The sequence below is a fragment of the Plasmopara halstedii genome (assembly GCF_900000015.1).
Source record: "Plasmopara halstedii genome assembly, contig: Scaffold_289, whole genome shotgun sequence".
Lineage (NCBI taxonomy): Eukaryota > Oomycota > Peronosporomycetes > Peronosporales > Peronosporaceae > Plasmopara > Plasmopara halstedii.
Genome location: NW_020187210.1, coordinates 315,022 through 328,004, shown reverse-complemented (window position 1 = coordinate 328,004; position 12,983 = coordinate 315,022). Strand labels below are relative to the sequence as shown.

Here is a 12,983-nt window from a genome sequence, read left to right as displayed (position 1 = left end):
AGGGTCAATGACCGGCCGTGGATGGGCGCGCATCAGAGCCGCCTTACGGGCAGCTTCAAGCTGCCGCTTCTGTGCCTCATCGAGGTTATTGGTGACGACACCACGTCCCTCAGGTGATGAGAGGTCAGAAAATGGACATGGGGTCCGCAAGGCACGAGCAGGGCTCATCGAGACTAGGATTTACATCCTTCGATGCCGCGGATGCACTGTCCGACATTGCACCGCGTGTGGGAAACGAAGTTGGGCTCTGCCCGTGTGCGCTGTCAGAACCAGCGAGATTTGGTGATTTCAGTTTCGTAAAACAGGGCTCATTGAGCACGGACGTCGTTTTGTCTCAACGCAGTGTCTAACGGACACGCAAGCCTCGTTGAGGCAAAAATCGATTGGAACTGCAAATGTTCTCAGTCTCAATGGGGCAGCGTTTAACGGGGTTGTATGTACCCTGGTAACAGGTGTGTGTGTCACACGAGATGGGCATGGTGTGATTGCGTCCAAATAAGAATACGGTACGTCGCTGGGTTATGCATGTATTTAGATTTTACTATATATATATATTTAGGAAAATCTATACATTTTAAATTAGGCGGCTTTGCCGCAGATAAAATAAATAAATACAGTTTACATTTTAAGCAGAAGAGTTTATTAGCCTTGGGTTAAGGTTACTCTTGGGGGTAGCGGATTGCGATCCGCTACACTAGTACTAGTTCTTGTGAAGAACGTTAGGTCGGTGATCTAAATTACGCTTCCTCTAAACGCAAAGCGACGGCAGCCCCGCTGCATTTCTACTATTATTCGAACAGTAGATTATCACGCTGTAAAAGCTTATATGAAGAAATGATCCATGATTGCGCAGAGTAACGCGCTTCGTCACCTGCGTAATGACAAACTGGCTGCTTCTTGTCAGCGTCGTGACACCGTTTACCAAAAGCTACCTCGCTGGACGTATAATGGCGTTGAAAGTACGCAGAGAAGAGAATTTTCGGCACAAGCTGCCAGTGCACTGAAGCGCTTTTACTTATTTCTTTATCAACCCTTTTACAGCTCTTACGGAATCATATGGAAGCCTGATTATCGAATGCGAGTCAACCAGGCGACACATCAGGCACAGTACTGCCAAGTGAGAACACTTCCGCAATAACTTGCACCACTAACGGCCGCTGTGGCTTTAGGCTGGTCCGCATGAAAGTCGCTGAATTATGTCCATACCGATGAAGACCTAATGTACACATGAAAAATGAGCTTTTGGGAAAGGGAAGAAAAATCTTCTACTGCTGCAACCTGTTCCGCATTGATTGCTATAGCAGAATGTAAGAAGTATACTCGGCCAATTTCCGAAAAGGAAAATGTCACGTCAAAAGGACCTTCTTGGTGTGCTGCACAATTGACAATTCTTAATGATCTTTCTTGTTTTTAAAACAAAGTGAAGCCCTTAAAAACTGATTAAGCCTAAACAAAATGTTGGAGTCTATTGTAGTCTGTGAGAGTATTTATGCGTACAAACTGAGTTGTTACTGACTTTTCTTTAGCATCGAAAGCTCAGCGTTCCAGGATGTATTAACGAATTTCTAATTAAAGTCTTTGATCTTCCCAATCCTATGTAAATCAGATCTACTATTTTTCCATCCTTCATTATCACGAAAATCAGAATTAATAATGAAAAATTTGTTATTACAAAGGCACCAACCAACTGCAATATGCCAAAAACTAATATGTGTATCTTTTAACGAGAAAGTTAAACTCGTATTTCTGCGCGACAATAGTACTAGAATCTTTTGATAAAATTACTTTTAATCATGAAATAAATATAAAAAAGAAAATAATAAATAGGAAAAAATGAAACAGATAGTTTTATAGTATAATTTATATTTATGTGATATACTTTATTGATGGTGATGCTAAAAGATTCTAAACAATAAAAATAAGTGATATATTGGATTGATTCTAATGTTTTATATTTTCAAATTTAAAAAGCGTTGATCGATGAATTGTGCATTTGACTATGTATTATTATTACCGTAGAAAAGAATATATATACGAATTTCTAACTACAACGTTTATGGGTTATCATTTCATCTTATTTTTTTTAGAAATACAGAGAAGACATCACATATGAAAATTCAAAACAGAACAAAAATATTAGTTTATACTTAGTACTGGTTTTTTTATCAGTAAACAATCATTACTTTTTTTCCTCATAAAATATGAATTTCTAAACGAAAATAAAATTTTAATGTCTTACTTGGAATTTTCTATTTTAAACTCTGATTATATAGATCTTAATTTGTAATAGAAATTTGCTGGTATCAAAAAAATATAATGTTTTCTCTGAGGAGGAATCTGCTTAAAATATTATTACCACACAATTCAAATACAAACAAACAAAAAAATGTTCATCCAACGGTAGTATTTATGATTCTATTTATGAAAGAAAATAATCAGCTCACTTTATTGTTTCAGAAATTATAATTTGTTAAGATAATTGGCAAAATTTGTTTTTTTACTATTTGACCGATACTTTATATGAAATCTGCTGGCTTAGAGATCTTTTGCTTTTTGCTTTGACCATGACAACGGGCCGCTCAGGGGTAGACGGGGAAGCGGTCCCATGAGCTACGTGCCGTTATGCGATTCAAAAGCCAAAATGGAGTAAAGAGTCTTATTGAAATGGTAATTTGTTGCATCGGATTTAAGAACTGCATTAAAGTAATATGTTTGATCGGATAACATCGGATTCCACAAATTATTACTAACAAATCGTTTGGTAAGGCTTACTCGATGATTGCTGAGGTCAAAGTCGAGGTCACTCACGTGTCAGTGCATTCACCGTACAAGACGCACTTGTGACGGATAGGGGATGGGCACCCGTGATTAAAACGTGGAGCGTGAATATGACAAACCACTTAAGACTTTACTCCGGCGTCTTTGATTGCAAACAACAGACTAAGTGAAACATTGTCAAAAAGATTGTTGCTTGCCACCCATAGAGTCTACACGTGCTGCCGACCATTCTACTAATAGTATTTAGTCGACGTGGAGACGCTTTTCTAGGTACTCGACAGCGTCTTTGGTGATGATAAGCAGGTCCTTTTGCAGGATCGAGTAAACATTAATCTTGTTTTGCGGGATCGTATCCACGTATGGTATATTGCGGGTGGCTAGTTCAAAATCTGAATTCACCTCCTTGCCTCCTACAAAGAGCGCATGATTCCATCCACGACTGCCCAACAATTTCTTCATATCTTTAGTCTTACTGACCTGTTACATAAATTGAGTCGTCAACACAAAACATAATTAGACCATAGAGTGACAGGTACATACATCAGTATCAAGTGAGTCAATGACAGCCAGTTTTCCTTCTCGAAGTTTGGTTGACAGCGCTACGCGCAAGCCCATTGCGCGAACCTTCTTAGGCAAGCTATAGGAAAAGTCCCGTAGCACTGGGCCATGTACGCGGTATCCTCCACGCCACTGCGGTGCACGAATATCACCCACACGAGCACGGCCGGAACCTTTTTGTTTCCATGGCTTGCGCGTCGAGCCACTTACTTCTGATCGCGTCTTAGTCTTGTTGGTGCCTGCACGACGGCACGCCAGCTGCCAGCGCACAACACGTTGCAGAATGTCAATGCGAACAGGTGCCCCAAATACCGCGGAATCCAAGCTGACATTTCCGAGGTTCGGTGCATCACCAGCAATTGATTGTATCTGGAGCTCCAGATCTCCCGACGGCTTCACTTTGATCTTCAGCGCAGACGCAATCACGCGCGGTGGCGGAATGGGCTTCTCTTTGGCTAGAGATAGATTATGCGGAATAATTTGCGTTTTCTCTGAGCGTAAGATACTCAAAGGTCGCACAGATACAGTCAGCGCCGCCATGCTATGCAGCAGACGATGCATGGCGACAGTAGCCATACTCTTGACAGCGAGAGATCAAAGCGATGAATGGTCAAAAGCTACGTCAACCAGTTTACCGATTAAAACTCTGATAAGTACCTCTACTTTATGGTAATTATTTCATACAGTTTTTTATCTCTTAATAAAATGAAAAAATATTTGCTACAGTTCTAGATCTTGTACTGGACATCATTTTTCTTTGGCATGCAACATTTGCTGCCCTGATTTTTATACTGTTGCATTTTGCAAGTTAGCATTTAGATTCATCATGTAATAAACCACAGTACTGTATTTGAATAGCTAATTTGACTCTGGGTAAGGAGGCGAAATGAACTAATGTGCGCTTTGACAAAACAAGACTTTTTTGTTTCGAAACGGTGTTGCCCGTATTTTATGCCCAGGTCTGATGTGGCGCAAAGTATGATATAATCACTCGCAGCTGTTTTACATTTGCATCCGTCGTGGCGTTTGCTGTGCTCGGCCGTATGATTATAACAGTATTAGCCACCCGATTTCTATTTTATCTTTCTACTATGTAGCTAGAATATATGTCTTTAAATCACAGGCACAAAATGTAGTTTCCTGTAATGAAGAATCTTCCGAGCTGATCAAAACGAGCCTTGGCCAAGACATGACAGGCTGTTGTGCAGGTTGCTACCAAAGGCACTTGCTGGACATTTTAGTAATTTGTGCAAGACCCAAAATATGGAAATAAACTACACTACTTTTAAAGCATAGTATGTAATGCTCAAGAAAAAGTTTGCTTTCTAGATTGGTTGGTCATAATTAACAAAATATCCCTTCACCATGAGCCAGCGCGAGTTCGAGCGCAAGATGGAGGAGCACATTGAGGAGATGCGCGTGACGCAGACCATCGCATACTTCAGCCGAACGGTGGAGCTATGCTTTACGGATTGTGTGCACGCCTTTCGCAGCAAGAAGCTGGACGACAAAGAGACGTCCTGCGTTAACAACTGCGCCGAAAAGTTTTTGCGCCACACCATGCGATCATCTGTGCGTCTACAAGAAAGCTACACCGACATCATGCAACAGCAGCAGGCAGAACAGAAATAGAGGTATCAGCTGTAATTTTATGACAGAAAATGGCGAGTCGGCAATACAATGCTGTAGTACAATGCTGTAGTAATCACGTTTACAATGAACAACATGCTACAAAAGGTCAAAGTTGTGTGTTTACCAATAAATCGTGGCAGAAGTCTACTATTGATAGATTTGAAGTACGTTTTTAGTGAGAAATAATCTGTTTAATTCTAGATAAAGGTTATTTCTATTAAAATTATCTTTGTGTGCAATACAAGTGCCGAATTACGATTCAAGAATATAGTATTCTACTTTCTTGTCAGCGCAATCAGTGCACGTTTCCGCAATGCTAATCATACGAATTGCAAGTTAAAAGCCTGAAAATAAACCAGGTAGTACTTTTTTAACTGTCTAGTAATATCAAGTAGGCTTGCGAAATGCGTGTCACACACTCAATTCGCAGTCGTCAATGGGGCGGCGCAACCCCACAACGGATGTCAAGCCCGCGCTGTTCACGGCTGAACGCGTCGTGGTAGGTGTAGATGATCTAGTGCTACTCACGTCCGTAAATGAGACGTCGATTCTTGAAAATCTCAAGATGCGCCACGCCGCCGACGTTATCTACTCATACATTGGCCACGTGCTGGTGGTTGTAAATCCATACAAATGGCTGGATATCTATGGCGAAGACAGCATGATTGCCTACAAGCATAAAGCTCGTATTGACGTGGCACCGCATGTGTTCGCTACGGCAGAAGAGACATACCGCACCATGCTTAGTGAGGAAGACAATCAGTGCGTCATTATCAGTGGCGAAAGTGGCGCTGGAAAGACGGAGGCCTCGAAACAGATTCAGAACTATATTGCAGGTGTCAGTGGCAGTGGCGCAGGTGTTGATAAGGTTAAACGCACATTTTTGGAGAGCAACCCGCTACTTGAAGCGTTCGGAAACGCGAAAACTCTGCGCAACAACAACTCAAGTCGTTTTGGGAAATATTTTGAGCTCTTGTTCGATTCGGCAGGACGTCCTCAAGGTGGTAAAGTGACGAACTATTTGCTGGAAAAGTCGCGAGTTGTGAAACCTGGTAAAGGGGAAAGAAACTTTCATATTTTCTACCAATTATTAGCTGGTCTACCCCTCGCTGCCAAGGAGAAACTGTGCTTAGATCGAAGTGGACCTGAAATGTATCATTACTTAAAAGCTAGTGGCTGTTACGATGTTGACGACGTTAATGACGCACAGGAATTTGAAGAAACGATGGCGGCCATGCAGCATGTTGGTATTAAACGCAAACAGATTGAACTTGTAATCCAGACGTTAGCGGCCGTGTTGCATATTGGTAATGTACAATTTCAACCCAAGACAGTTGGAGATGCAGAGGGTTCATCCATTCACGACCGTCAAAGTTTGCAGATGGCGTGTGAGCTGTTGGGACTTGATGTCGCACGTGTGGAGCACGCACTATGTTACAAGTTGCTGCAAACGATGGCGCCGGGAGGTAAAATTGAGTCATACGAGGTACCTCAGAATACAAGTCAAGCAAAGGCGCAACGTGATTCAATTGCTAAGACAGTTTATGATCGACTCTTTGACTTTCTAGTCGAGCGTATCAATCATGCCCTAGATATTGAAAAAAAAGCGGAAAAGCTCGGCGAAAATCTGGAGATTGCCGATCTTACGACGATTGGAATTTTAGATATTTACGGATTCGAAATTTTTGACAAGAACGGATTTGAGCAATTTTGTATCAATTATGTGAATGAAAAACTTCAGCAGATTTTTATTGAGCTCACACTAAAAAGTGAACAGGAAGAGTATGCCCGCGAGGGCATTGAATGGGCACCGATCCCGTTCTTCAACAACAAGGTTGTGTGCGATTTGATTGAAGCAAGACGACCGACGCCTGGTATTTTTCTTATTCTTGATGACACAGTCAAGACAATGCACTCCCGCCAAGGAGAGAGCGTGGATGCGAATTTTCTGGAGAAGGTGGCGAGTCTCCATGGGTCACACCCGCACTTTTCCAAGCGTGGCAAAACGTTCGAAATCAAACATTACGCAGGAAATGTACATTACAGTATTGATGGTTTTGGAGATGCCAACAAAGATTTTTTAAGCAAGGATATTGCGCTCATTATCAGCGAGACGTCCAACAAACTAGTGCGCTATATTTTTCCTGAGGAGATTGACCTAACAGACAAGCGTATGCCAAATACTGCAGGACACAAGATTAGAACTCAGTGTGAAGCACTTGTGACCGCCTTAATGGATTGCACACCTCATTATGTACGGTGCATTAAGTCGAATGACCAAAAGCAGCCAAACAAGATGGATGACCGCCGTGTTATTCATCAAATTAAATATCTGGGCCTTCTTGAAAATGTAAAGGTTCGTCGCGCCGGCTATGCCTACCGTGGAGACTATGGACGCTTCGTGGATCGTTTTCGTTTACTAAGCAAAGAGACATATCCGGAGTTTCGCGGTTCGGACAAAAAAGGTACGCAAGCAGTGCTACGTGCTGCCGCTAAGTCGCTGCCACAACTGGAGACCGAGATTCAACTTGGAAAGACAATGGTCTTTATTCAAACGCCTGAAACGTTTTTCGAGCTCGAAAAACTACGCGAGAATAAGTTGGGCTCATTCGTGATGCGAATCCAGAAGGCATGGAAGAGATACTTTGGTCGTCGCCATTTACTTTTACTAAACCATGACATTACAAAACTTTATACATCAAGCAACAAGCAACGTCAGCGCGTGAGTATATACCGACCGTTCAATGGAGATTATCTTCGCGACGGCGCAATTCGTGAAGCAGTCATGAAGATCATCCAGCACTATGGCGATTCCAAAAAGATTATATTCATGGACGAAATCAAAAAAGTTGTTCCTGTCACTGGAATACTGCCAGATGGATCTCCTATCATGGTGGAGGGACGTATTTTGATTGTTACTGATCAGTATTTATATCTGATGGAAAAACGTTTGTGGCAACCAGTGGTAGACCTCAAAAGCACATGGCAAACACCGTTGGTGTACTTACGTCGTCGTCTACGGCTGACTGCCATCGAAGAAATTACTATGAGTACTCTAGCCGACCCATACTTGATCCTTGGAGTGCATCAAGAACCGCTTCTTGTCGAGCCAAACAAGAGCAATTGGGCAGACAATAAATCGACGATGGTTTGTATGGCGACTGGCAAAAAATTTGGGCTTTTCAATCGTCGCCATCATTGTCGGTACACCGGCAACATTTACTGCAGTGACGTTTGCAAGCAACTTGAAGTGGTACCTGACTTAGGTTTTTACACGCCAGTGCGTGTGTACGATAACGTAATCGGATTGATGTCGACTGAGATGCCTGAAGACCAGCTTCTGTTGTCCGAAAAGAAGACCGAAATCGCAGTCACGCTTGTTGATGCTATACGCTCATTGGCTAGTGTTGTGACACCTATCAATTTTAAGGATTCCATTCGCTTGCGACGAGCAGCAAGCGCAGGACTATCAAGAACACCTACCCAGCAGTTTCAGTTCGTAGCGTCAGATCAGGACAGAATTACAGGAGATGCCAACAATGTGCGAATCGAAGTTGCGCCTGGCGTACCTGATGAGTACATACGCAAGCGGCGGAAACGCGAAAAGACACGCCGTAAGAAATTGGAAAGGCAGCGCGAGGAAGAGCTGGCGATACGAGCTCAGCGGCAACAACAGCGTAGCCAGGAACGGGAAGCAGAGCGACTTCGTCGGGTGGCTGAAAAGAAGGCGAAAAAGCAAGCTGAAAAGGAAGCCCGCAAGCATGCCTTGACATCGAAAAAATCAACAAAAGGATCAATGGATTCCGTGCGCAAGTTTGGCGAGAATGTGAAAAGCTCGTCAGTAAATGGTGGAGTCGGCGGTGAGCTGGCTGCAATTCTTGCGCGTCGTCGTGGAGCGTGAGCAAATTTTGATTAATGCATGTAAAACAAAGCCGCATAAACTCGACGAAGATTTGATGAATTTTCGTTCTTCTGTCCACCAGAATTTCTTATGCCAGGTCCAAAAAAATTGGTCCACTATATCTAAGACCAACCAAACCTCTTAAAGTAAGTAAAGTGATCGTAACCGCCGCGTTTTTTGCTCTGCTACACGACAAACTTTTGTGCGTGTTGTGCAAATGATACTTTTGAATACCATACAACTGTAGGAACGTCACATTGCACTTTGGTGTAATTGTGAATATCCGTTATTACTATGATTGTGCTGACTTTTAAAACAATAAACTGATATGTAACATTGCTTTTTATGAGGATGGTGTGGTTTCGTAAAGACAGGTTCATTACACGTCAAAAGTAATGGATAGTTTTCATGACATTTGGTAGAATTTATAGATCTAGTACAGGTGTAGGTAATGGGGTCTGGTATGAAGGGTGTAGGTTACACAAGATGGTCTGTTCACACAATGGGCTTACAAAACTGATGGTTCTGTTTGGCCCTGAGGGCGTGCAACACTCACTTCGCAAGAACCTGAAGCGATAAGCGCGCGTCTAGCATTGTTTTCAAGCTATGAATATGCTCTGCCAGAGCACCTACAGCAGAAGATGTCTGCGTCGACTGTGTCCATGACGCCACCGTCGGCGACGGATGACTCCCCCCCGACCCCAGCCGCTCATGGTGAGTGTTAAGACCGTCCAGGGCAAGGGTCCAGTGAGGAAGGTCGAGATTGCCATGGATTCCGCCATGGCCAGCTCGAGCGACAGCGCGTGGCGCTAGCTATCTCCAAGCCCGGGGTCCGAGCGCGAAAATGGGCACTGACGTGCGGCAGTTCGGTCGAAGCGGCGTTTCCTTCCCGGACGGAGCTGAAGCTGAAGCTTTCACGAGTGTTATCGCCGCCTAACCAGGCATATCGCGTTTCCTTGCCGCCCGACAGGGCAAGAAGGAGTTGGTGGATTCTGTCCAAGAGTTGCATACTCTCATTGCCGGTATGGCAGCCGATCCTATTTTCGAGGCGGTCATAGTGATCGTGGTCTCCACACCGGCGTGGCCAGAATGGAAGTTTTCCGTGTGCGCCCGTGTTCTTTTGAAGAAGCAGTGAATGTGGCATCGAGAGCCGAATGCAGCTTTAAGTTACTTGGTTGGCACGACTTGGTTGGAATGCACACTCTAGCAGCTCAGAGCCGATGGATCTCAGCTATACTTAGAGGGGGAGGGAGATCGCCGAGCTGCCGAGCAGCGTTCGAAGACCCGACGGTGTTTGGTCTGTGGAGACACCCGTCATCTTCGGAGTGGTTGCCCTCTGCGCAAGGCGCGTCAAGGTTCATCGAACGAATGTTTTGCTTCTTACCAGTCTTCTGGTCTGTCGCGGGGAATCGACAACACCTAGCAAAATAGTTTGACTAGAAAGAACAACAGTCCGCAAACCTATACGATGGATTGCATCCGTCTTCAAATACACATAGGTGCGGGGTGGCCTACTGGGAAAGAACTGATTTTGTTGAGTCTCAAGGAGGTAGAAGTCAGCAGGGTCCTGCATCGAAGAGATCCGTGCTCTTAAACACGGTTTACTGGCCGTGAAAGCGATCTTAAAAAGCTTTGAGAAGCCATGGAAGGTCCTGATCGACTCCGCGGCGTCGGACAAATTATCTCGACACTCCACGATCGATGGAAGTCAGCTATATGGTGAGGCGCTGGAAGCGTGGTTGAATGACATCGTCACTGCTTGCATAGCGATGGGATCACGTAACACGGTGCCGAAGGTCCCTGTGGACCTCAATGTCAATTTTCTTGACTTTGGTAGCGTGAAACGCTGCTTGGTCTTAGACTTGGATTCAAGATATGACCTCATCCTTGGTATGGCATGGCTGAAGCACAATGAGCTATGGATCGACTGGAGGTTGAAGACCTTGGGCGCCACACGCACATCCGCTAGTGAAGCTTTTATGAGTCATGAACCCACCTTTGCTAGGGGGCAATAACGCTATTGGAGCGGTCACTGGACCGAGACGGTCAACGTACCGGAGATTGGAGTATCCGTCATCGCAGGAGTCCCGAGCATTGCTCGCGGGCTGAACGTGGAGCGGCCCGTGACTCACTGAGCGCTGCTCAAGTATCGAAGCAGTCGGTGCGTGCCATGCGTGGCATGGTTGGCCAAGGGCCGAGGTATCGAGGGTGAGGCTTGAGTGATGCACGTGGAGTTGCACGTAGCCCACAGAGCACTGCTCACGTCTCGAAGCAGTCGCTGCATGCCACGAGTGGCATGGTTGTGAAAAGGTCCGAGGCATCTTGGGTAAGACCCTTCAGATACGCGTGGAGTGGCAGACTATCCGCTGGACAAAGAATGCGGAGCTAGCAACTCTTCGTCAGAGGTTGTTAATAACATCATGGCGCCGGTGGGGCAGGATGATCGGCTAACACTGGGCGACGCTGAGTGCAAGCTACCACTGAGACGTAAAACCTCTGAGGAGAGGCGACGGCGACGCCGTATCCTAGCTGCGAGACGCCGGGTGACGACCCTGTACCGTAGACGAAAGCGCACAGCTATCCACCCTCGGCAACGGTTTGACGAGATAGGAAGACGTCGACGTCATTCTCGAAGCTATTCCTGCGGTGGATGCTCTTCTTGAACTGGACGAGATGTCCCTTGAAGATTTCGTTGCTTCCTTGAAGGCAAGCAACTTAGCCGAATTGATCATTGTACGACCAGAAGAGGAGATCAACTCGTCGTCGCTTCTGGGTAAAGCTAAATCAAGACGGTGGTCAGCGCACGAAGTAGATATTCGATCCGGAAGTATTCCTCAAACCGTATTACCCTTTGGTGAAAAAATTTCAAGACGTCGACTCCAAAGACCCGCTGTAGGTCCTACCTCCGGACCGGTGTGCGCCATAAAATCGACCTGGTTCCGGGAACCAAATACTTCGAACCACGTCAATGGCCCCTGCCCAAGGAGCAGTGTGACGTCATTGACGCCTTATTCCATGCGAGGCACGATGCAGGAATGTTGCATGAGAGCAAATCTCCCCATTGGACACCCACGTTTTGTGTCCGGAAGCCGAACGGCAAGTGGCGTATCGTTCACGCTTGCAATAAGCTAAACGCTGCCACCATTCCAGCAAAGACACAGATTTCTGGGAAGGAGGTCCTCCAAAACAATATGGTTGGATGTACAAAGTACCGTGCACCCGACTTAATCACAAATTGCTCATGACAGCGCGTGATATTCCGATGACTGCCGTGAGAACTCCGAGTGGCATTCTCTGGAGGAGGCTGATGATGCCCAAGGAATTGTCAAATGCACCAGAAACATTTAATCGTATTATGACAAAGTTGTTCATGCCATACCGGGCGTATGCACAGCGTATAGACGACATCTTCGTCCTCAGTCATGCGGAGCACGTGAAGACGGATGAAGTAAGCCACATCGTTCATTTAAGAGCGGTGCTCGAGTGCATGCGCACGAATAACCTGTATGCTAATGCAGACAAGTGCATCTTCGGCGCCGAAGAGAAATTTCCTTGAGGGTGCTTCATTGAGAAGCGTGGCCATCGAACAGATCCCGCTAAGGTCAAGGCCGGATCCAAAAAAACAAAAGGACTTGCGCAAGTGGCTTGGCCTCGCCAACTACTTGCACAAGTACAGCGAAACCTACGCGGAAATGACAAGACCATTGTTGAAACTCCTTTGGAAGGATGCGAAATGGTGTTGGTACACCGAGCATCGGGAGGCTTTTGACGGGGTCAAAGACAGCCTCTTTTAAGCTCCAATATTGGCATTGCCAGACCCTGATCGTCCATTAAGTGTTATCTGTGACGCTTCGGACACTGCCATCGGCTTTGCACTGCTGCAAGGAGACGCCAAGAAGCGAGATCGGGTGATTGCGTTCGTTTGTCGCCAGCTCAAGGCTGCTGCGAAAAGCATTCCAGTTCACGACAACGTATACTTGCGATGAAGTTTGCACTTGTCAAGCTGAGAGCTCACCTGCTTGCCTACGAGCCGTTCGTGATCTACACAGATCATGCGACTCAGTCGCCTCACCTCTCACATAAGATGGCCTGGTCGCTCTCCCTCTTTGCAGAA

The 12,983-nt window shown here is 45.4% G+C and overlaps 2 protein-coding genes across 2 annotated transcripts; one reads left to right on the top strand and one right to left on the bottom strand.

Annotated features, from left to right (window-relative positions):
• Nucleotides 1-3,021: 3,021 nt before the first annotated feature.
• On the bottom strand, nt 3,022-3,897 carry PHALS_05351 (50s ribosomal protein l4; the record flags this gene model as incomplete). The annotated part of the gene is made up of 2 exons (XM_024722911.1): nt 3,022-3,255; nt 3,319-3,897. The coding sequence occupies 2 exons, from the start codon at nt 3,895-3,897 to the stop codon at nt 3,022-3,024; spliced, it is 813 nt and encodes a 270-aa protein (XP_024573941.1).
• Nucleotides 3,898-4,701: 804 nt separating this feature from the next.
• Nucleotides 4,702-8,869, top strand: PHALS_05350 (myosin id heavy chain; the record flags this gene model as incomplete). The annotated part of the gene is made up of 2 exons (XM_024722910.1): nt 4,702-4,908; nt 5,399-8,869. The coding sequence occupies 2 exons, from the start codon at nt 4,702-4,704 to the stop codon at nt 8,867-8,869; spliced, it is 3,678 nt and encodes a 1,225-aa protein (XP_024573940.1).
• Nucleotides 8,870-12,983: the final 4,114 nt, after the last annotated feature.